At 51.2% G+C, this 19,421-nt stretch overlaps 6 protein-coding genes across 6 annotated transcripts; 3 read left to right on the plus strand and 3 right to left on the minus strand.

Moving 5' to 3' along the window:
- Window positions 1-1,670: 1,670 nt before the first annotated feature.
- On the minus strand, window positions 1,671-6,046 carry P152DRAFT_468215 (DNA-directed RNA polymerase III largest subunit; the record flags this gene model as incomplete). Its single annotated transcript, XM_033680811.1, has 3 exons — window positions 1,671-2,597; window positions 2,647-5,844; window positions 5,897-6,046. 3 exons carry the CDS (start codon window positions 6,044-6,046, stop codon window positions 1,671-1,673), a joined length of 4,275 nt encoding a protein of 1,424 aa, XP_033531408.1.
- A 951-nt stretch (window positions 6,047-6,997) lies between these two features.
- P152DRAFT_149530 (uncharacterized protein) lies at window positions 6,998-7,607 on the plus strand. Its single transcript, XM_033673920.1, has 2 exons — window positions 6,998-7,071; window positions 7,135-7,607. Exon 2 carries the CDS (start codon window positions 7,147-7,149, stop codon window positions 7,525-7,527), a length of 381 nt encoding a protein of 126 aa, XP_033531409.1. The 5' UTR covers window positions 6,998-7,071; window positions 7,135-7,146; the 3' UTR covers window positions 7,528-7,607.
- Window positions 7,608-8,031: 424 nt separating this feature from the next.
- Window positions 8,032-9,343, plus strand: P152DRAFT_149532 (uncharacterized protein). Its single transcript, XM_033673921.1, has one exon. The coding sequence runs from the start codon at window positions 8,177-8,179 to the stop codon at window positions 8,993-8,995; it is 819 nt and encodes a 272-aa protein (XP_033531410.1). The 5' UTR covers window positions 8,032-8,176; the 3' UTR covers window positions 8,996-9,343.
- A 216-nt stretch (window positions 9,344-9,559) lies between these two features.
- On the plus strand, window positions 9,560-10,871 carry P152DRAFT_516474 (uncharacterized protein; the record flags this gene model as incomplete). Its single annotated transcript, XM_033682950.1, has 4 exons — window positions 9,560-9,714; window positions 10,010-10,384; window positions 10,742-10,775; window positions 10,823-10,871. The coding sequence occupies exons 1-4, from the start codon at window positions 9,642-9,644 to the stop codon at window positions 10,869-10,871; spliced, it is 531 nt and encodes a 176-aa protein (XP_033531411.1). The 5' UTR covers window positions 9,560-9,641.
- Window positions 10,872-11,451: 580 nt separating this feature from the next.
- On the minus strand, window positions 11,452-14,884 carry P152DRAFT_476190 (MFS general substrate transporter; the record flags this gene model as incomplete). Its single annotated transcript, XM_033681486.1, has 4 exons — window positions 11,452-11,574; window positions 12,872-13,658; window positions 13,711-13,991; window positions 14,126-14,884. The coding sequence occupies 4 exons, from the start codon at window positions 14,882-14,884 to the stop codon at window positions 11,452-11,454; spliced, it is 1,950 nt and encodes a 649-aa protein (XP_033531412.1).
- Window positions 14,885-15,901: 1,017 nt separating this feature from the next.
- P152DRAFT_402579 (isocitrate lyase) lies at window positions 15,902-17,729 on the minus strand (the record flags this gene model as incomplete). The annotated part of the gene is made up of 4 exons (XM_033676662.1): window positions 15,902-16,259; window positions 16,309-16,861; window positions 16,947-17,289; window positions 17,370-17,729. 4 exons carry the CDS (start codon window positions 17,727-17,729, stop codon window positions 15,902-15,904), a joined length of 1,614 nt encoding a protein of 537 aa, XP_033531413.1.
- Between the last annotated feature and the right edge of the window lie 1,692 nt (window positions 17,730-19,421).

The raw sequence follows: 19,421 nt of genomic DNA on the forward strand, positions 1-19,421 counted from the left end.
ATCCTCCGCGACGGTCGCTTTCCATCCCACTCCCCCACCAGGCGGCCAATGCCGCTGAAATCCCACGCAAGGTCGTGGGGTTCAACATGTTCAATATCCAGCACGACATTGGTTGCTGGAGACCCAATCCGACACAGACCTGGACCTATCACGTTCTTCATCCGCCCCTTCGGGTCAAGAGTGGGGTTTTGAGCGTATTTCATCCTGTCTCAATTCTCAACGGCGATGATGTGATGCGTTTACGGTGTATCAGTTCCTACTCCTGAGCCCAACAGTGCCTACCAGAGAGTTCACGAGATAGGAAGAAACAAATTCACTTTGTGCAATGTAACTACTACCGTCCATACAAATGTCATCGTTTTGTAGGTTTATTTTGGACTTGGTATCGTTTTAGTCAGACCTCCCAGGAGCAGCATCCCGCGCGCGCAGGGCCAGGTACCGGTAGTACTACTGGTAATATGAATGGTACACAAACGCATGATTTTATTACCCCCTGTAACCTGACTGTGTAAGATTCCTGCCGAAGTTACCCAGTACTGGGTATTGGGTATTCCGTATTACATCCACACATACAGAATGTGTGTCGTACATGGGCACTTTGGTGTCTGTTGAATGATGGGGAACCACGGTCCTGGGTAGTACTACGGCATGGGACAGAAACACCATCTTTGGTTAGGTACCCAAGTGTGGAATCTCGTCCCATGTCCCCACTCCGTTGTTGTGCCTCACGGGGAACCGGGAAGTGTACCTTACCTGAACAGTCGGGTGCAGCAAGCATCTAGATCAGGGGCTTGTCTCGTCCTTGGCCCCTTCAGTGGTAACGAACATGAATCGTAAGAAGCCGATGGGTCGGGGTTTGAATTTGGAGGGTTGTCTTAATTACGATTCGACTCCACACTGTACCCCGATAATTTGCGATAGCGTAGTGCTGGGTGACGGTACCCAACTGAGAGGTTACTGGTATAGCAACTGAATCGAGAGTTCGTGAGTCGTTGCATACTATCCGTATGTATGAATCGAAAGGCCTTGGTCGCGGGACGCGTTGAGTCATTGACTGAGGGATATGGCGCGTCAACTAGTCCCACTTCCCAGACCCACGGCACGGGGTTAGTAACGACTAACGAGTCAGAGTTGGTTTGTTGCATTACGACGGTACGGGACGCTGGACATTAACCGTTCAGGAGTTGGCAATACCCCACATCCGTGTTTGATGCAATATAAATGTACGACTCATGGCCTCATTTCCAATATCGATCGGCATGGGCAAAACTCCTTGCGATCTGTGCGAGGACCCCTTAACAACCAGGCGATTGGAATTCCCAAAGAACAGGATGAACATGTGGAGACTGGAGAACGGAATGGAGCGACCGCGTGTCAGTATCCTGTGCTGTTACCATGCCAGGTAGAATAGGAATATGTCTTGAAATGGCCATCTGGTTGGAAATACCTTGGTCAAGGCCTGACAGCCGAGGGTGGTAGATTTGCAATGCCTCTTTAGGGGTGCTCTGTGATGGGACACTTCCTTATCGGGATCATCGTTTCGTATGAACGTAGGGTATCGATACACATCCGCAACAGTTGCTTCCGCTCTCTCCTTGCCGTGACAGATAGTTAACGGCGGTCTCATTGCCCTCAGCAAGAAATTCGAAGAGCCAGGACAAGCTCGTTTATCACTTCTTCCTGCCCCCTTTCCCTTTGACGGCCTGCTTTGCCCCCTTCTCTTCACCCGCGATCTCCTTGAACGCAGATTCGAAAATACATTTCCTCTCGCCAACAAATCCCTCTTTCATGCCCAATGGCCAGATGGCACTTGATGCCCCCGTTCCAATTTTCATGCTCTGTCCCAGGATGATACACTCACTGACCCCCTCGACGCGATCCGTCTTCATTCGCCAAGCGGCCTCGAAAAGATGATCTGGAGTCTTCTCAAAGCTCGCCAATTGCAGCACGCTGTCCCTCATCTTGGCCAGACCAAATCGCGTGATTCCGAGCACATCTCCCTTATACGTCATGACATCGGCGAGTAGCTTCATGTGTCGAGGGTCGACGTCCATGCTTGCCATGACCTCGCGGATCTCGTTGACGATGGTGGTACGCGCAGCTTCGATGCCGAGGACTTCCTTGGCTTCGATGACGGAGTTGGTCCAGGTATGCAGTCCATCGACGCCTTCTGTGACCATGCAAGCCTTGAGGCCGTAGCCCTCAACCTGAAGGTTGATGTCTTCTTTGCCGGTTAGGGGGTTAATTGAGTCTGATTTATTGATGATTGCCCGAGTGGTATCAGGATGCCCGGACACCGGAACATTAGGAATGGCCCGACGGAGGGATTGAACGACATGGAAGTACTCGTCTTTAGATCCCGCAATGCTGCGTTTCTTAGGGCCATACGAGATGTCCCCAGGGACGTTGATACGAAGATGTGAGCCAATAGCTGTGAGATCTTTCTTTGATAGTTTGAGTCCTCGGGTGCGGACGATTGCGGTCATGATATGGCTCATGTTGACGTCCAACTGAAGTTTATCGATGATGTCGGTATCGAGTCGCATGTTCAAATAGCATCCGTCAGCGTACCACACGTCCTCAATGTAGACAATAATCTGGACCACTATCAGTAAAAGTTAAAGAGGAGCGTAGTGCGTCGCTCACCTCGCGCAAATATGTCTTCTCAATCTTGCCCTGCACAATTCGAGCGGCTTGCTCGCTACTCTTGTTGAGAAGAGCACAATTGATAACCGGCGTGCTGATGACTTTCGAGGCGTTAATGATCTCCTTGATACGGGGCACACCCTGAGTCGTATGCATTCCACCAACACCAGCGAAATGGAAGGTCTTGAGTGTCATCTGAGTACCCGGCTCGCCGATTGACTGAGCGCCTACGGCACCAACAGCATGCCCAGGTTGGACCATGGACTTCTCATACTTCTCAAGACAGGTGATGATGAAAAGACGCAAAGCTGTTAGCGAGATCTTAAGCACGCCATCTACCACGGATGTACGTTGCTCCAATGTCACATTTGGAGCCGACTTTTTGGATCGTCGTGAGGACTCCTCATCTTCCAGAAGCTGGTGTGTATCTCTCTTGAGACCAACAGTGTGACGCGCCCGTTCAAGTCGAGAGCACTTGTCCTTCAAATAGCTGTGAATGGTGGCAAGGAACCCTCGACCGCCCTCTCGCTCGTCGGTCTCGCTCACGTCACGTGCCAGGAAAGGGAGTGATTCTCCCGTGAGCTTCGATCGCTGGTATTTGAGTTTCTCGTAGGCCAACATTGTTCCCGTGGTCTCAAGGATCTCATTTGGAAGCAACCCTTTATCTTCATGTGCCCAAGTAGCAGTGACTGACTGCACGAAGGTCCTGTCGAAGTTGACTGGCTGGGCACTCCCTTCCATATCTGCTGGATCTAGTTGATCGTCCCCGAACTGGAATTGGACCACGCCAGATGCGCTGTTCCTTACTGTCCGGTCATATTGGCAGGAAAGATCTTCCAGACTCTTCATCAGTCGCCTGCTCATGTATCCGGTCTCTGCGGTCTTCACCGCCGTATCGACGAGACCTTCTCGACCACTCATGGCATGGAAAATGAACTCCGTGGGATTCAATCCGGAGAAAAAGCTGTTTCTCACAAAGCCTTTGCTGGCTGGCTGTCTCGAATTTTTGGGGAAATGGGGCAGCGTACGATCTTGAAAGCCGTCCGCAACTCGTGCCCCCCCGATCATTTGCTGTCCTACACCGGCAACCATCTGAGAGACGTTGATGTTGGAGCCTTTTGAGCCACACTTGGCCATGATGAGGGGCGTATTATGCCTGCTAAGCTGCTCGAAGCAAATTGCGCCTGCTTCCTGACGGACCGACGAAAGGATGCCGGATATTTTGTTTTCCATGGTCTGTTCCTCGTCGCAGCCAGAGTCACGTTGCAGTATACCTTGCCCTCGTTTCTGGATAAGTGCGTCACACTCCGCATATGCTCGCTCGATAAGCGCTCGCTTCCGCACCTCCAAGTCCTGGCTGGGGTATACATCGCTGATACCGATGGAGAAACCCTGGTTTGTAAGCCATCTCGCGGACAACTTTGCCACGCCATTCATTGCTTGCACTGCATAGTCCGGACCATAGTCTCGCAGCAGGACGTAGAACAAAGAATCTTTCTTTCCCTCTCCGACTGTGGATTTATCCATTACACCGCACATGACCTCTGAATTGCGGATGACCAAATATGAGTCATCAATATTCAGGTCAGGGGCTTGCCCGGGGGTCGGCTTGTACTGTTTGCCAGCAGCGTCGAGATTGATGAGGATGTTAAGCGATTTATTGGGACGCATCAACACATTGAAGACCTGCTTGCCTGTCCATAGCCGTTGCGGTTTTAGGATCGCCGGTGCAGGAATTTCGATCTTATGGTATTGTCGGGTGTTTGGGTCGTAGAATGACTGACCGTTGAACATGAACGAGCAAACCTGTGTAAAACCTTTCCGGTCATAGAATCTATCCTTGTTGCTCAGCAGATATGCGGCGGATATGAAGTCCTGGATCGCTGCGATGATCAGGGTGCCATTCTTCGGAGTGATCAGGTTGTGTTTGACACCCATCAACTCCATCGCCTCGGTCCTTGCTTCTTCGGTCTGCGGCACATGCAGATTCATTTCGTCACCATCGAAGTCCGCATTGTAAGGATTGCACGCGCACTCGTTCAGGCGGAAAGTCCGACCGGGTCGGATTTTTGCTCTGTGGGAAAGGATAGATAGCTTGTGCAAGGACGGCTGTCGATTAAACAGGACAATATCGCCATCCTCGAGATGCCGCTCGACCAGATCGCCAATCCGAAGCTCCTTGGCGGTATACTCTAGCTTAGCCGGCGTATTCAGAAAAGCCAAAACGATCTTCCTTCCGTTCATCTTCGTGATGCTGACCGCGCCGGGATGCTTTTCTTTTCCGTTCCGAACACATCCGCGGAGTTTTTCCAGGTTATAGCGAGACACTTTCTCCGGGTACGTGAGAGTAACCGCAACGCGCTCAGGCACTGCTACCTCGTCGATACTGAGATTCGGGTCCGGACCAATAACGGTACGGCCTGAGAAATCAACACGTTTGCCGGACAGGTTGCCCCTGAATCGACCTTGCTTGCCTTTGAGACGTTGACAGAAGCCTCGGATGCTTCGCCCGTACTCCGGTTTGTTAAGACCTGGGACATCGCTATTAATGTACATGGCAAGCTGCAGTTGTAGGAAGTCCCACTGTTCCATGATCTGCGAGATTGGTTGGCCTTTCATCAGACCAAGTCGGATGAGGTTGTTGATCTGGATGATGTCTCCAAGCTTGTTCGTAATGTCGTCCTCCGTCGTCGCCTGTTCTTGGGCAACAGAGGGCCGGATGTTGACCGGTGGCGCAGGGACATGAGTCCAAATGAACATTTCAGGACGCCCTTCGCGAGGGTTCAGTCCGAGTAATTCGCAGTCGGCATCGGACACCTTTTGGAGAATCTTCAGGACTCTAATGGGATTCATGTCATCGACTGCCCTTTTGACAAACTTATCGAGTTCGGTGCTAGTTTCCCGGGCTACTTCAAATGACTGATCGAATGCCTGTTTCTCCGGAGGGACGACCTTGGACTTAGCCGTAGACTTAGCATAGGCGTCGAATTTGAGGTGGACAATCTTCAGTGGCTGCTGTGGGACTTTGCGGACGGGCCCATTCAGGGAACCACAGTAGGGGCACTGCTTGACCTTCCTACATGCTGTCGTTATCTTCTTGATGTATTGCTGCCGCTGGAAGCTGTCGAGATTAGGTCGTCTCAATGCCTTGAGGTGAATTCGTCGCTCGTCTTCAGTGAGGAGAACATTAGAACAGCTCTGATGACTGTCAGCAGCCACCCCTAATGATATACCGGCTGCCATGGCGTACCTTGCAGACACACTGTAATATTTCGATTGTGAACTTTAGATAGCCGATGTGGAATGCTGGCAAGGCCAGTCGGATCTTCCCGAAGTGACCATTACAACTCATCAAGTCTTCACCGCATGTTTTACACCGACCGTCTTTTGATGTTCCCATTCGATGGTCGAGTGGTCCATTCTCGCAGATTGTTCGGCCCTGGCCTGGTCGAGGGATGTCGTAGAGATTGCGATCGCAAAGCTCGACCGTGGACTGTTTGGCGATGTCTTGTGGTGATCTTGAATGACAATTGTAAGCACTCCAGGCCTGTCATATCCAATGGTTATAAAGCACGTACAAGATGCCGAATCGTAGGGCTTTGATCCTTTTGGGTTTCCGGTCGCCATCATCCGGCGGGGGTGGGGGAGGTTCAAACCGCATCTTAAACTCGGTGATTTTACACTCGCATCCTTGAAGGGGGTCCCATGGGGCGTTGAGGTGTACGGAGAGGCATAAAATACAGGGTATTTTCCGGGAGAAGCGAGGAAATGAGGAATAGTAATTAAGGGACCGTTGGCGATGATGAGGTGAAGTGAGGAACAGAAGTCCGAAAAATATCACGACAGCATTGTTGGTCTTAATGGTTGGCCGCAGCGGGAGTCAGTCATAACCAATCCGAAACAGGCAACGGCGAGTCCAGATCCCTGCAAGATACATCCCTGACGATTTCCATCTGGAGTGGATCATCACGTGATTCCCCAGCTACACTACCGTCCCGTTATCGATAAGCCGGCAGCTGCACCACTAGCGCAATGCCCCGCTGTCTGCTTCAGCCTGGACATCTCCACGTCAGGTCAACTTCAACTTCACGTTCAGCTTCGCCTTAACCTCCACCTCTCTTTCCTCATTTCTCATTTCCTCATTTTCTCATATGCGAGAACGAGTTTACATTAGTCCGGTGTTATTGGGCAAGTTAGCCTTCGGCGTGATAGGAGATCCGCCTAAGTCGGAGACCTTCCATCCTTTCCTGTCGCACCCTACGTAACACTCCACTGACGTCTGATACGCCTATCTAATTACCCCTCCCCTCCTGCTCCGTGATCAATCTCCCACAGAGAGCAACAGAACTCTTTTGGTTCAAATTACACGATAGTTCGTTGCAAAGGGCGATCGAGAGACCACATTAAAGATGGCTCCAAAGACTGGTAAATGCTCCCCATTTCAAGAGTCTCATGGCACCACTAGCTAACACCGTACCCCAAGTCAAGGTCACCTTTTCCATGATTGAGGGCTGCTCTCAAGATGATCCCCATCAGAGAACTATCACCCTCACGGAAGGTTCAGTCTTCGAGGTTGGTCGTGCCTCTCGTTCCGAGACGCGCCCGGCCAAAGCCACCCGGGAGAATCTCTGGCTTAATAGCCCAGTAGTGTCGCGGAGCCACGCCGAATTGCTTCTTCGTTTTGAACCGGTAGGAAACCCCTCGGCACCGAATCTTGATGCTGTTCGTTCCACATACTCGCGATATCACCACATGCTAGAGAAATTTGCCTTGTCCTCATTTAATTGCTCATTGGATCGGGAACGTTCTATTGACATCCAATCTAGGATCCACAAATCTGTATCGTGGACCTCCAAACGTCCATGCATGGAACCAAAGTGAACGGCTTATTCCTATCGAAGGGTCACGAATGGATCCTCGAAGATGGTGACGAGGTTCAGTTTGGAAACGCTGTTACAACTTCGCGGGGTTTGTTGGGCCAGAGCCGCAATTCCGTAACCTTTAAAACTAACCAGGAAGTAGAGACCTTCCCTGCCCCAAGGTTTCGATTCAATTTTGACGGAACCCCGGGAACTCCCCCGGGAACCCCCCCGGCCTACGCTGGAGCTTCATTTTCTGTTCCAGTTGATGAGGAAGGAGATGGGTCAGACATGCCATCTATACATAGTGAAAGCTCTGAGAGCTTGTGGGCTAGCCAAAGGGCCCATGATATCATCCTCGACCACGACAAGGCACCGGAACGAAATAGCATGTCGACTGAAATCTTCTGCAGTCGCCACCTGGGGAATTGCTCTAGTTCTTGGAATATCTCTGACGAGGTGGAGGAACCTCATGTCTCCCGTAAGTTCATAATCACTGCCCTTGTATCCGCTAGCGACTGACTTTTGTACGAGTCTCCTCAAGTTTTCCATCCGGTCAGCGCCCAAAGTCGGATTTCCTTTACGAAGAGGCTATACGCCGTCAAGAAGCGCAGAAGAACCCAGTTGACTCGACGAGTAAAATTCAAGCCTGGCGTGATAGACATAACATCATGTCAATCCAGAGCCCGCTTCCCCATATAATCGCCAACCCCGATGGGTGCATCCGTTTCGAGAAAGCTCCTACAACCAATGATGAGCATTCTAAACTTAACGGCAAAGAGCGTATTGCAATCGGAAATATATGCGACCAGCATGACAAAGAAGGCGACATGGTTTCTCGCACCCCCGGCACTAAAGACGTGTCGACCCCATTGGAGAAATCAGGCGATGCAGCGCAACTTGGAGCACCTTCACTTGTTCCGAGTAATCAACCCCAAACGGCTGCGCCTACGTTGAGCAAGGAGCCATATATGTCACTCTCTACCGAATCTACGGCGTCTTCCAGCTCCATCGAAGCTGCAGAAATCTCTGCTGGATCCAATCCGACTGCTTCCAGCCCGATTGTCAACGAAGCAACAGGTGGTGGCAGATTGGACATCGCAGATAGTTTTCAGGGGAAGCTACAGGGCAGTTCTATTCCAAAGTCATCCATCGCAGAGCCCGAGCCCCTCACCTGGAAGCGTAAAGTAGCTCAAATGAACGACTTCGGCCTTGCGGAGTATACTCCCACCCTGTCTGTCGATGGCAGGGCCAAAAAAACTATGAGAGGCTGCAAGCTATCGCGCGAAAACAAGTCCCCTCACATCGAGCCTAAAGCCACTGAACCGAAGGTCACAGATCGCGCAGCAACCGTTGAGGAGCCTCGCCGCAAGAAGATCAAGACCAATCCCATTGCGAAATTTGCAAAGGTGGTTATGCCTGCTGCTTTCCTAGGTGCTGTTGTCGGTGGCGCAGCTACGTTCATCGGATTGGCGTCCATGGCGGAATAATGGATTTCATCCCTCGGGAGTCTGCAGGCATGGATTGCCACGGGATCAGAGCGGACAAGAAGGGATGTAGTAAACTTTTTTCACTTTGATATTGCCCTTACGAGGGCAAGGAGTCTGGATTATGTGGGTGTTGGGGGTCGGTCGACGGGCGGTTGGGTTGGCGAATTACGGCACCTCCATGACATGATACTAACCAGTGTGTGAGCTGAAAGTTTCTATGTCTGCACTATGGGTGATACAGAAAGGAACAGTTGTGGGCGTTTCGGTCGGAATTACATAGGTTAGGTTTATGCTGTGGTGATACGTGCGGCTATTGCTGCTATGCAATCAATTAATCATGCAAAACATAAGCTGTACCGGTAGAGCGCCACCTAGTGATGCTACCAATGTGTGACCGGAAACAGACTTCAATTCGGACAAGCTACCAAGCCATGTGCCCTGCACACGTCTTCTACGGGACCTTAGATCAACAGATTAAGGGTTAGAAGAAGAATCCCCAAAACATACATACTTCAGTTGGGCCTTCCAAGAGTTCAGGGCGCCACCCCGACCCACTTCTGCCGATCTGCATGTATGATCAGCATCGTGATCAGCATCGCGATCGAGATAGCACAAGAGTGCTTGACTGGACCCACGTGTCTCCACAATGAAGATGCTCATCCTCTTCCAGACAAAACTTGAACGCCTTTTGAAGCCATGCTCGACTAGGATTCTCGGAGGTAGGTCCGCTGATTATGTGCTCTCTTGTACATAGTTGATAGTAGGTTGAGTATTGTGTTTCTTCGCGGTCCAGGCGGCTGGGCCGCATTGGTTCGGAGTCGACGTCAGGTTGCGGATGTTGCTCAGGACCTATCCCGAATAACGTAGCCTTAGTAGGCATGTGAGGCAACGCAAGGCAGCTCCTGGTATCCTGGTGGCATGGAAAAGCGTTCGCCATGCGGTACTCCCGATTGTATCACCCGACAAAAATATGTCACCAGACCGGCGGACGACGAGGCCTAATATCTCTTCTAGGTTGCACTACGATCCGGCGAGCGGTCCGCTTATCCAAGCGGATCAAGGAATGGTGCGAGTCTTATATTCTCGACGGCGACGGCGATCGCGACCTTGGTTCGGGATGTGAGGACACAATGCGAAGCGGTGAAAGACTCGAGGAGTCGGAGAAACGCGTGGTCGTAGTGACATTTCGTTTCGTTGCACATAGGGGCACAAAGGCCCAGCACTACGGCGACGCATTCCCGAGGGGCCCAGACGATGTGGTCATGTTGCATCCAAGAGTTCATGGACTTATCCATGATCCAGGAACCGGCATTCCAGAGAAACGAACAATCATGGTAATTTACACTACATCTGGTGTGGCCATCGGGGAGTCGGGGATGCTGCAAGCTGGTAAGTTAGCGTCAATAGAAGCGTAGTCTGACGGGGAATGGAATAATAGCTTTCGTCTAGAAATTTCTGCTGAGCAACTCGAAGAACAAAGAAGATATTACCAGGACCAAGATCGTGGAATTGGGCGGAGCGCAGGGCTACTGCGACCGTTCGTTCGGAGTTTCAGTTTCGGCGGACCGTCAGAGAGTCTTCCATTAGTTCGCGCATATCCGTTCGCAAGAATTCTCAAACCTGTATCAACTCACCAGAGTGTAATATCGAGTATCGGGCACGGTCCAAACGTCATACGGTACTGAGACAACAGTCTGGGGAACATGTACCGCTTTGTAGTAGACTAGATTTTGATGATATGATTAGACTCACTGGCGCATACGTCCATTGTAACCTCTTGGTAAGACTGTGCTTCCACATGTGCTGGTTATGCGCTATTGCTTACAGTAACCATCACACCACCTTTGTTGGTGCCGGCCCGGACTGTTGGAAGTGAAATAGGAAGGCCTGGTCCAAAAGCATAGGGCAAAAAACCCTCATAAGGGGTTGGATGAATGGATCGAATAGAATGCTGTACGTCCCTCTCTCAGACTGTGTGATCCCGAATATAAAAGGACCGATAATGTCTGTCCGCAGGGATGCGTCAACGTGGTATCAATTGTACGGGTGAATTTGATGAAGACCGCATTCGCCAGTGATATGAACTGGTCTGTACCGTAGGCCGTTCGTCGATCCGGATAATATTTCGAGTAGTATATAAGAAGGCAGTAGCTGCTCGCCATTGAGTGTTAACTCCCAACCCATCCCACTAATTCAAAAAGCCTTTCCGCCTTTGAACCTAGCCGAACATTCTTAGACCTACCCATCAATCAGTCTTCGCTTCAATACACAATGCCTGCCCACGGTTGTGTTGCGGGTGTCATCATGAGCACTTGTCCTTCGTGTGGAGGGAACCCTGTGTGGTCAGTGAGAAGCTCCGTCGCTGCGAGATTGAAGCTCAAGACATCGAACAGCTACCGCGAAGGCCGATCCTGCAAACAGTGCATGAATAGAGGAGTGGTCGAAACCCCCTGCCCCTACTGTGTTGTAGCAGACAGGGCCAATACGACCATGACTCCAAGAACTTCGAAATCGTTAACACCGGACCCATAGCTGCTGCGGATGGCCTTGACGAGGCGGCCGTTACTGGAGGGATCTGTCTGGTTTAGTTGAGACACAAAGCCAGGTGCTTTGATGGGTGATGGAACGATGGCGAATCCTGATTATCCTCCTCTTCGCGTCCTAGATAGACTTGGCTGCCGACTCACCGTCGCATCCTGTGGAATGTTGTACGTGGAGTACCTTCGAACCGTATCTTGGATCTTTCTTTGTTATCATGATGATTGTACACGTTAGCAATTCATTCTCTCATTGGAGTGGCAATGATCTTTAAACCTGCTCCCTTCGCAACTTCAAACTGCTCTCGTGACCTAAATGACAGGCCCAACGGCAACCCGAGGAGCGCATCGTGAGACCAAGGGTCGCCTGCTCCCTTTGAAATGGCGGTCCGACACAGTTGTTTCAATCCCATGCAGGGATACACAAGAACAGAGAACGTGCCAGTTGCCTATGCGCCTTTAAGGCTCAACTGCCCTGGCAGAGAGGCTGAAAATGATGCATAAGTAATGGTAGCTACCCATTTCCGGTTCGAGGGATCGTAGCAATGTTAGCAGAACTTGGGTTCAGAATCCCGAATCCCGAAGCTCTTTTGTGTCCCCGTTCGTGCAGGAGGTATATGCATGGATTCCCTGTTATTATCTGCTCCCATGACACCGGTCCGGGTGCTGAATACGATTTGACAATGAGAAAACGGAGACAGTGGAACAAGCTTAACTGCGGCTATTCTCGCTACAGCACTCTACTTCAGGATGAGAAATGGATCGGTATTGTGACGTCCGAACCATGCTCGCCTGTCACCTGCTCTTCTTGGTGCGTCCATTCCCATGCAGCTCGCAATGATTATGGAAGCGAACATATTGCTGTACTATGTTTCGAAATTCGGCCTGGATCGTTGAAAAGCAACCCATCGTAGAAGGTAGGAAGAGCCTGTCTCGAGCTGCGAGACGAAGGACATCGATGCCGGGGCAATGGACCAATCAAGACTGGCCAACACACATTGCTATTGCTTGACGAGAATGATATGGCCATATGGGTTGTCGAGATCTCAGCAGTGAGAATGATGTGTGAAACGAGAACATTGCAGTTGAAAATGATAGAAGTACGAACCTAGAAAGAGTTCCCACGCCTCATAGAAGTCAGTAAGCACTTATCTGTACCTACGAACAGGTATCAGGATACTTTTGATGCCTCCGTAGTACGTATACCTCATCGTCCTTGGATTGTTCAGACCATCCGTGGGCTACAAAGGTCACATTTTCGGCGTGCACAAGAGGGCCATAACAAGACATGCCAATTAGACGCCGAATTCATTGTCCCGACCACCAATCATCTACCTACCTCTAAGTCCTTTGCAATGTTCGATGGCCGAGATTCCTCCTTTTCGGAGAGATACACCTCCTTCCCCAACCCCTCGCTCTCTGCTTTCTCTGTAGCTATTTTCCTTTGTTGCCGCGCTTCTCGTTTTCTCATTCTCGTCTCTAGTCTCTTTCTATCCTCGGTCATCTGTCGAATCAAGGTGCTCTTCATCCGGATCTTGTGCCCGTATCGGTAGAAGATGAACGGAATCGGTGCCAAAAGCACCTCTAATAAACCCAGAAATGTTCCGGCCCAATTCGGTCCAAGGCGATCATATAATAGAGGCCCAGCTAACGGCAGCGTGCCGCCAAGGACGGAGCGAAACACAGAGTTTCCAGCAAGTGCGGACGCGGCGTATATGCCATATGAGTGGACGAGGTAGGTCGAGGCGTAGATAAAGACGGCCGTGTTACCAGCCCCAAATGGCACGCCAGCGATGATGGGGACAATCCAGTGCACGTTTGGTGTGCACGTCCAGGCGAACATCAGCTCGCCCACCGGTATCAAGATGGCTGCGATACAAACCATGCTCACCATCGCTTCCGGAGGCGGCTTTCCTGTCTCCGGGTCTTTCTCGTGGGCATTAATCATGCGACGGATCATTGGCTCGAGACCGATGACAAGTAGAGAACCAATGCCTATACCGGAAAAGGCAAGGCCAACAAACCCTGGGGTCCAGTGGCGGAGGTTTGAGAAAACATAGGGATATGCAACAAAGCAGAGGTAGAGAATCCCATAGATTACAGCAATGTAAATGTCCCAAAATATGCTGCGGATCGTCAGTCATGGATCCTTCTTCGCGATATAGGCGGTGGGCTCACCAAATGGGTTCCGTCACCGTGATGATGAAAGGCCGGCTCAGATTGAGCCTCAGCAATGGCCAGAACGCTGTTTGGTCGTCATATCTACTCGCCCACCTTTGATTTCCCGTCTCCTTTCGTTTTTTCGCGGCTCTTGACCGCAAGATTTCCGGGGCATATGTCTCCTTGATCGTGCATAGCGATAAGAATGCCACGCCACTACAGATGAGGACGATCCAATTCGTCCATCTCCAGCCCAGGTACTGATACGCGAACCCACCAACCAGAGGGCCAAGGACTGGCTGAAAGGGAGAAGATGTTAGCACAAGAGTGTATGCCGGAAACTTGCATCTCTGATGATATCCAACCTCGAATCCCGCGGGTAGACATCGGAAGGAGCACAAAACACATACGAACAATGGGGAAAGGAACTTACACCATTCATAGGACCGATACTCCATATACTGAACGCCATTGCTCGATAGTCTTCTTCCACGATGTCATTGACCGTTCCCGGAGCATTACTGATCATCGCACTTCCCGCAATCGCGCCAAAGAATCGCGTCACCAGGATCGCCTCCAAATTCTGGGCCAATGAACACGGCAAGACCAAAAGACCAAACAGCAGCATCGCTATCAAATAGATCGGCCTCCGGCCATACATCTCTGACAGCGGCGCTAGTAGAACTGATCCTACCGCCAACCCCAGCAAATATGTGGTCACGCCCAAGACCGCCGTTGTCTGGGACTCGACGTGAAACTCGGCCATGATACCTGGAATTGCCGAAGTATATGACGTGGAATACAGGACAACAGTCGCTGTGGAATATGAAACCGAGCCAATTATCCATCCCTTATACCAAAATGCCCATGTCATTGGGTTCCCTGGATCGCTGTCTTCAAAGTCGACTTCGAAGTCAGTCTCGGCCCCTTGGGTGCCCACCGTCGCGCGGGTTCCTGACTTGGCGAGGACACCGCCATCGGTACAGGATGTAATGGGCGCAAAGAAGTTGCCGTCCACATGGCTGTCGTGCGTGGTGTGTCTGCGGATGTCGGCAGAGGCGTGCTGGGACGGAGCCTGTAGATGTTCGATCTCGTCGCCGTAGGCACTTGTTGATGATTCGGACGTGGAGGATGAACGAGAAGGTGGTTCTGCATGAATTGAAGTCTCGACGGACTCTGGGGAGTCCTTCATGATAGTGTGAAAAGCAATGGGGAGAGACGAATGGATATCAGTTCATGCTACGGCAACAGATCACTGTCCAAATCAGACTTTTATAGGTCGCCGCCGCCTTCTGGATATGTATAAATGCTGTAGAGATGTCTTAAACGGGGTGCTACCCTCGGAAATAAACCGCAAAGTCCGAGCAATGAGCATTGATAGGGATGATTCAGTATGAACAACGACTGCAAAGATGCTGTGAGAAAAAGAAGGTGCGGAGCAAATAGAGTGGAACCATGCGATTAACAGTTGAAGGAGAAGACATGACTAGACTAAGGAATCTGTGATGAGTGAGGTCTAGCAGACCTGGTGTGCGTGGATACTTCGGAATTGCGGAATTGCGGGACTTAGCAACTTAGCATCAGTCTGGTGGTGGTTGGAGAACTGGAGCAGAGATCTGTAGGCGACTCCGACGCTGTGGGGTCTGGGGTCCCCCGTCATCTGTTGCCGACTTATCCATCGACCATGGACTGTCGAATGGTATCATCGACCATCAGTGATCAGATCGTATTATGCGTGCATCACAGCAATCACTGCATTGAGTGCATTGCGTGCATCCGCCTCGAAGGATAAGAGACGGACGAGAGACGGGTGGGAGTGTTGGATGTTGGATATTGGATGTGGCACTGCAGAGTAACTGACAGGAAGCACCCTTCCGCCAAGACCGCCTTAGCAACCGAATTCCGCAGCCTAGGATGAAGGAGTTGGGATAGATTAATTCAGGTAGGAATTCATTCCGCTTCACTGATGGAAGGTTTCATGGCGTAACATCAATTTCAGCCATATCAAATATCATTCAGTATGTGCATTGATGTCCAAAATTGCTTCCACTACTATCCCTACAGCGAACCGGTACAAAAGCTAACCTCGCGATCCATCTGTCCAAGCTGTCCAACATGCTTTTGAATACACCCAAGAATCCGAATAATTCGATATCGATCCGCATACCAAAAGTCGAACGTTCCCTCAATCCTCCAACCGGCTCCATCTTTAATGGAATTGGTCCTCGGTGACTCCCTTACCCATAGCGCTCGTGCTGCTGACACCGCCAGTCACCATCTTCAACAGGTTATCGGCATAGTTGGCTCCGCTCCATTTCTGGTGCGTAACGACTTCGACGCCTCGCTCCATCTCAGGCTCCTGAATCAACTCTCCATATGCCCGCATACCATGCTTGGAGAATGCTTTTGAGAAGGTGTCGGCAATCAGCGCAGTCTGGTGCAGACCGGCAAGAGTGATGAACTGCCAGCAATACCCAAGTTCGCCAAGGCGCTTGATATAGGTTTCCTGTTGGTCACGCGGCATGGCCGATTTCCAGTTGAAGGAGGGAGAAAGGTTGTATGAAAGTCTGGAAATCCCATTAGTATCAATTGGGCCATATGGGGAGAAACACTCACTTCTGCTCCGGCCAGACGGCGTGCACGCCATCGGCGAATTCCTTCGCCTGCGCGTAATCGGGCAGCTTGCTCTCCATCCAGATCAGGTCGGCATAGGGTGCAAACGCCACTGCGCGATTGATGGCGCATTGGCAACCGCCCTGATAGCGGTAGTACCCTTCACGGGTTCTCGGTGCCTCCCAGTTGAAGTAAACATCCCGACCCAAGATGCCTCTCGCGATCGCACGGGCATCGGCGTTCGATTTGCCCTTGATCTGCTGTGCGAATTGTTGGATCAAAGCCTGCTTGTTCGGGATCTGACTGGCGTTGATGGCATCGGCCACAGCTTCACTGAAGAGCTTGATCCCTGCCTTTTGGAGCCAGGTGTCCTCAATGGCCTGAAGCTGATCGCCGTTCTTGCCAGCCTTCTCTGCGGCGAGCATGAGATCATTCAGGGGCTTGAGGTCAGGGTTGGTGCTGCCCTGGATGAAAGCATGGTCCCGCGGGTCGATGGTAGTGGTGATGAGAGTTGCGGCTTCGGAATCGGTTCGGGCAATTGCGAGAAGATCAGTGCCTGTAGGAGTTCAGCAATGATGTTACCGATGACCCTGGTCTTTCCCAAAGATTCGATGAATCGAGGAAGAGCAGGTATGACTCACCCATGATGTCTGCTTGAGCCCTGATGGCGACAAGACGGTTGATGTGCTCACTGATGGGCACCAATACCTTTCCTGCCATATGTCCGCACTTCTTCGTGCCCGGAGCCTGGTCCTCGATATGGATTCCTGCAGCGCCCCTCTCAATAAAAAGCTTAGTCAACTTCATCACTGCTGTCAATCCTCCGTGGCCAGTGTCAGCATCGGCGACGATCGGACGGAGGAAATCGGTATTGGCGAGCTTCGAGCGCTCTTGGATAGGGGTAGACAGGCGCTCTTCGCGTTGCTTGCGGTCGTGGAAGAGCTGGGCCATGAAAAGGTGATTGACCTTGTCAGGAACAGTAGTCTAAGAGAACAGCCTGTGAGCCGACAGAATCTCACTGGCTGGGTAGCCATCTCTGGTCATAGCGGCTGAGGACAACTTACCATAGGATAATCGGCCAGATCAGGGCCTGGCTCGTCTGATGATGAGGCGGTGGAGGAACACTGCCAGCCGGAGACATAAACCGTGTCAAGGTACTTGGCCATCTGGGTGACCATGACCGGATCAAGACAGCCATAGGTGAAGCTGGCCTCCTTCGTCTGCCATCTGCTCTCCACGATCTTCCACAGCTTCTTGCTCTGCTCATTTCCGGGATACTGGATCCTCAAATTGCCTCTCTTGGCAACAATCTGCTCTGCCGTGAAAGGCCGCTTGGTGTGCCTCCATCTTGAATCCGTCCACCATTGCTTGACGGCGGCCACTTCGGCCTGATATTGTTGCTCTTCAGCTTGGATAGATGCCATGATGTGCTTCTGCGACTGAGCGTTGATGTTCTAAGTATGACGACAGGATGACTCGGATCAAAAGTGTACAAGGAGTAGCAGGACTGAGGGGACCCAATTGCTCAGAAGACGCAATAAGAATAGTTGACTGAGTGGAGAGCAAGGAATTTAGGAGCCCACGAGGACAATGGGAGTAAATAAGTACGAAAAATGAAGAAATGTATACAGTGGCCGGATTGTGACTCGCAGCGGGGCCATTCGAGTATATGAAAAACCCGATTTCGCCTTTCCGAACCCAACGTCACAGATCCCTACGCTGGATCCTTGACGACCCTGGGCCAAGGTGATCAGGACCGATCCATTGGTCCAGAACCGTCGGGTTATGCCGGAGCAGCTACGGACCACGCTGACGATGCTTGATCTGCACGTGTAGGGATATGCATTTGTCTGGGGAATTGCCGCAGCCAGGACGGGCAGTGCCTCGGGAGACGCGCATCGGGAGGTGGAATGTAGTCGGAAAGCCGAACTTGGGTGTCGCGTGCGCGAAGACTCAGTCAGTCACTCGGCCATTCTGTCACAGCATCAGACCCAAAAGCCAGTTTACCGTAACCAGTTACCAATTAGCCAGCAAGTAGTAGCTAGTGCGTAAGTAGTGCGAACTGCGAAACTCCGTAGTTACCGTAATATATTAAACCGCGACGTATCGGACCTTGTCGCATCGGCGCCATCGCGGCATCAATCAGGATCTTCCGCTTGGCCGAGGAGTTTCGGTTTCGTCCAATCATACACGAGATGAAGTTTCAATCTAACCGGACTAGGAGTAGCACGGCATTGTCGGCCCGTGATCACGTGGCAGCAATATCGCTCTCACTTCTCCATCTAGGTCGCTACTCCGCACCTTACCTTATTGTGGATGGCGCACCTGGTTCACATGCAAATGCGTCGTCCTGACAGCTAAAGGGTAAGTGCTGTGGCTGGGTATAACATTATAACATCATTAAAGTGGTTCGAGCACGACCAGAGTTGACTGATCTCATGTGATGATGCGAAGTTTCACCCTGATGCGGCCAGATCTTTGTCGACTAAGCAACATCCGTTTACGGAACAACAGCCCTATCGCGATTGGTAGATAAACCAAAAGATCCGCTGGGAAATGACCTCGGCTCGGCCATAAACCGTTAGCCTGATAATGTGCCGCTCTCCGGATTCTTCCTTCTCCAGAATCCATACTCCACACATACGATACAGTCATCCTGTCCTCAATTGCGGAACACTGTACCTACCAGAACTACCTTGAAGCAGCCCGGAGGGTCTGGCAAGGAATCGGTTCTCCGCTGCGCATCAATTAAGAAATATGCTCCAATGGTTCGGAACAACAATTCAAGTAGCGGTGAACCTTTTATTCGCGCTTTTACTCTGTGCCACACTGCCACGATCCTGAGTTACGGAGTATAATGGAGGCTCGGAATAGCCAAAAGACGGAATGTCGGCCCTCAGTCCGTCGACTAAGAGTAAAGTCTCCCGCCTTTCATGGCAGAGGAGAGGCTATCTGTTTTCTAGCTAGGATATCATCAATTCTCCAATGTCTTGAACGGACTCGAAAAATAACAATAGCTTCATAAACCGGACAGTCTTGCATGGTGCCAGCATGCTGTGACAGTGGAGGATGCCATTGTTCGTCTGTGAAAGCATGCACAAGAGACCATTAAAACT

Source organism: Eremomyces bilateralis (assembly GCF_010015585.1).
Source record: "Eremomyces bilateralis CBS 781.70 unplaced genomic scaffold P152scaffold_22, whole genome shotgun sequence".
Taxonomy (NCBI): Eukaryota; Fungi; Ascomycota; class Dothideomycetes; order Eremomycetales; family Eremomycetaceae; genus Eremomyces; species Eremomyces bilateralis.

Excerpts from the sequence above, each read along its gene's own strand:
- P152DRAFT_149530 (XM_033673920.1), top strand. The coding sequence starts at position 7,147 with ATGATTGAGGGCTGCTCTCAAGATGATCCCCATCAGAGAACTATCACC.
- P152DRAFT_149532 (XM_033673921.1), top strand. The coding sequence starts at position 8,177 with ATGTCAATCCAGAGCCCGCTTCCCCATATAATCGCCAACCCCGATGGG.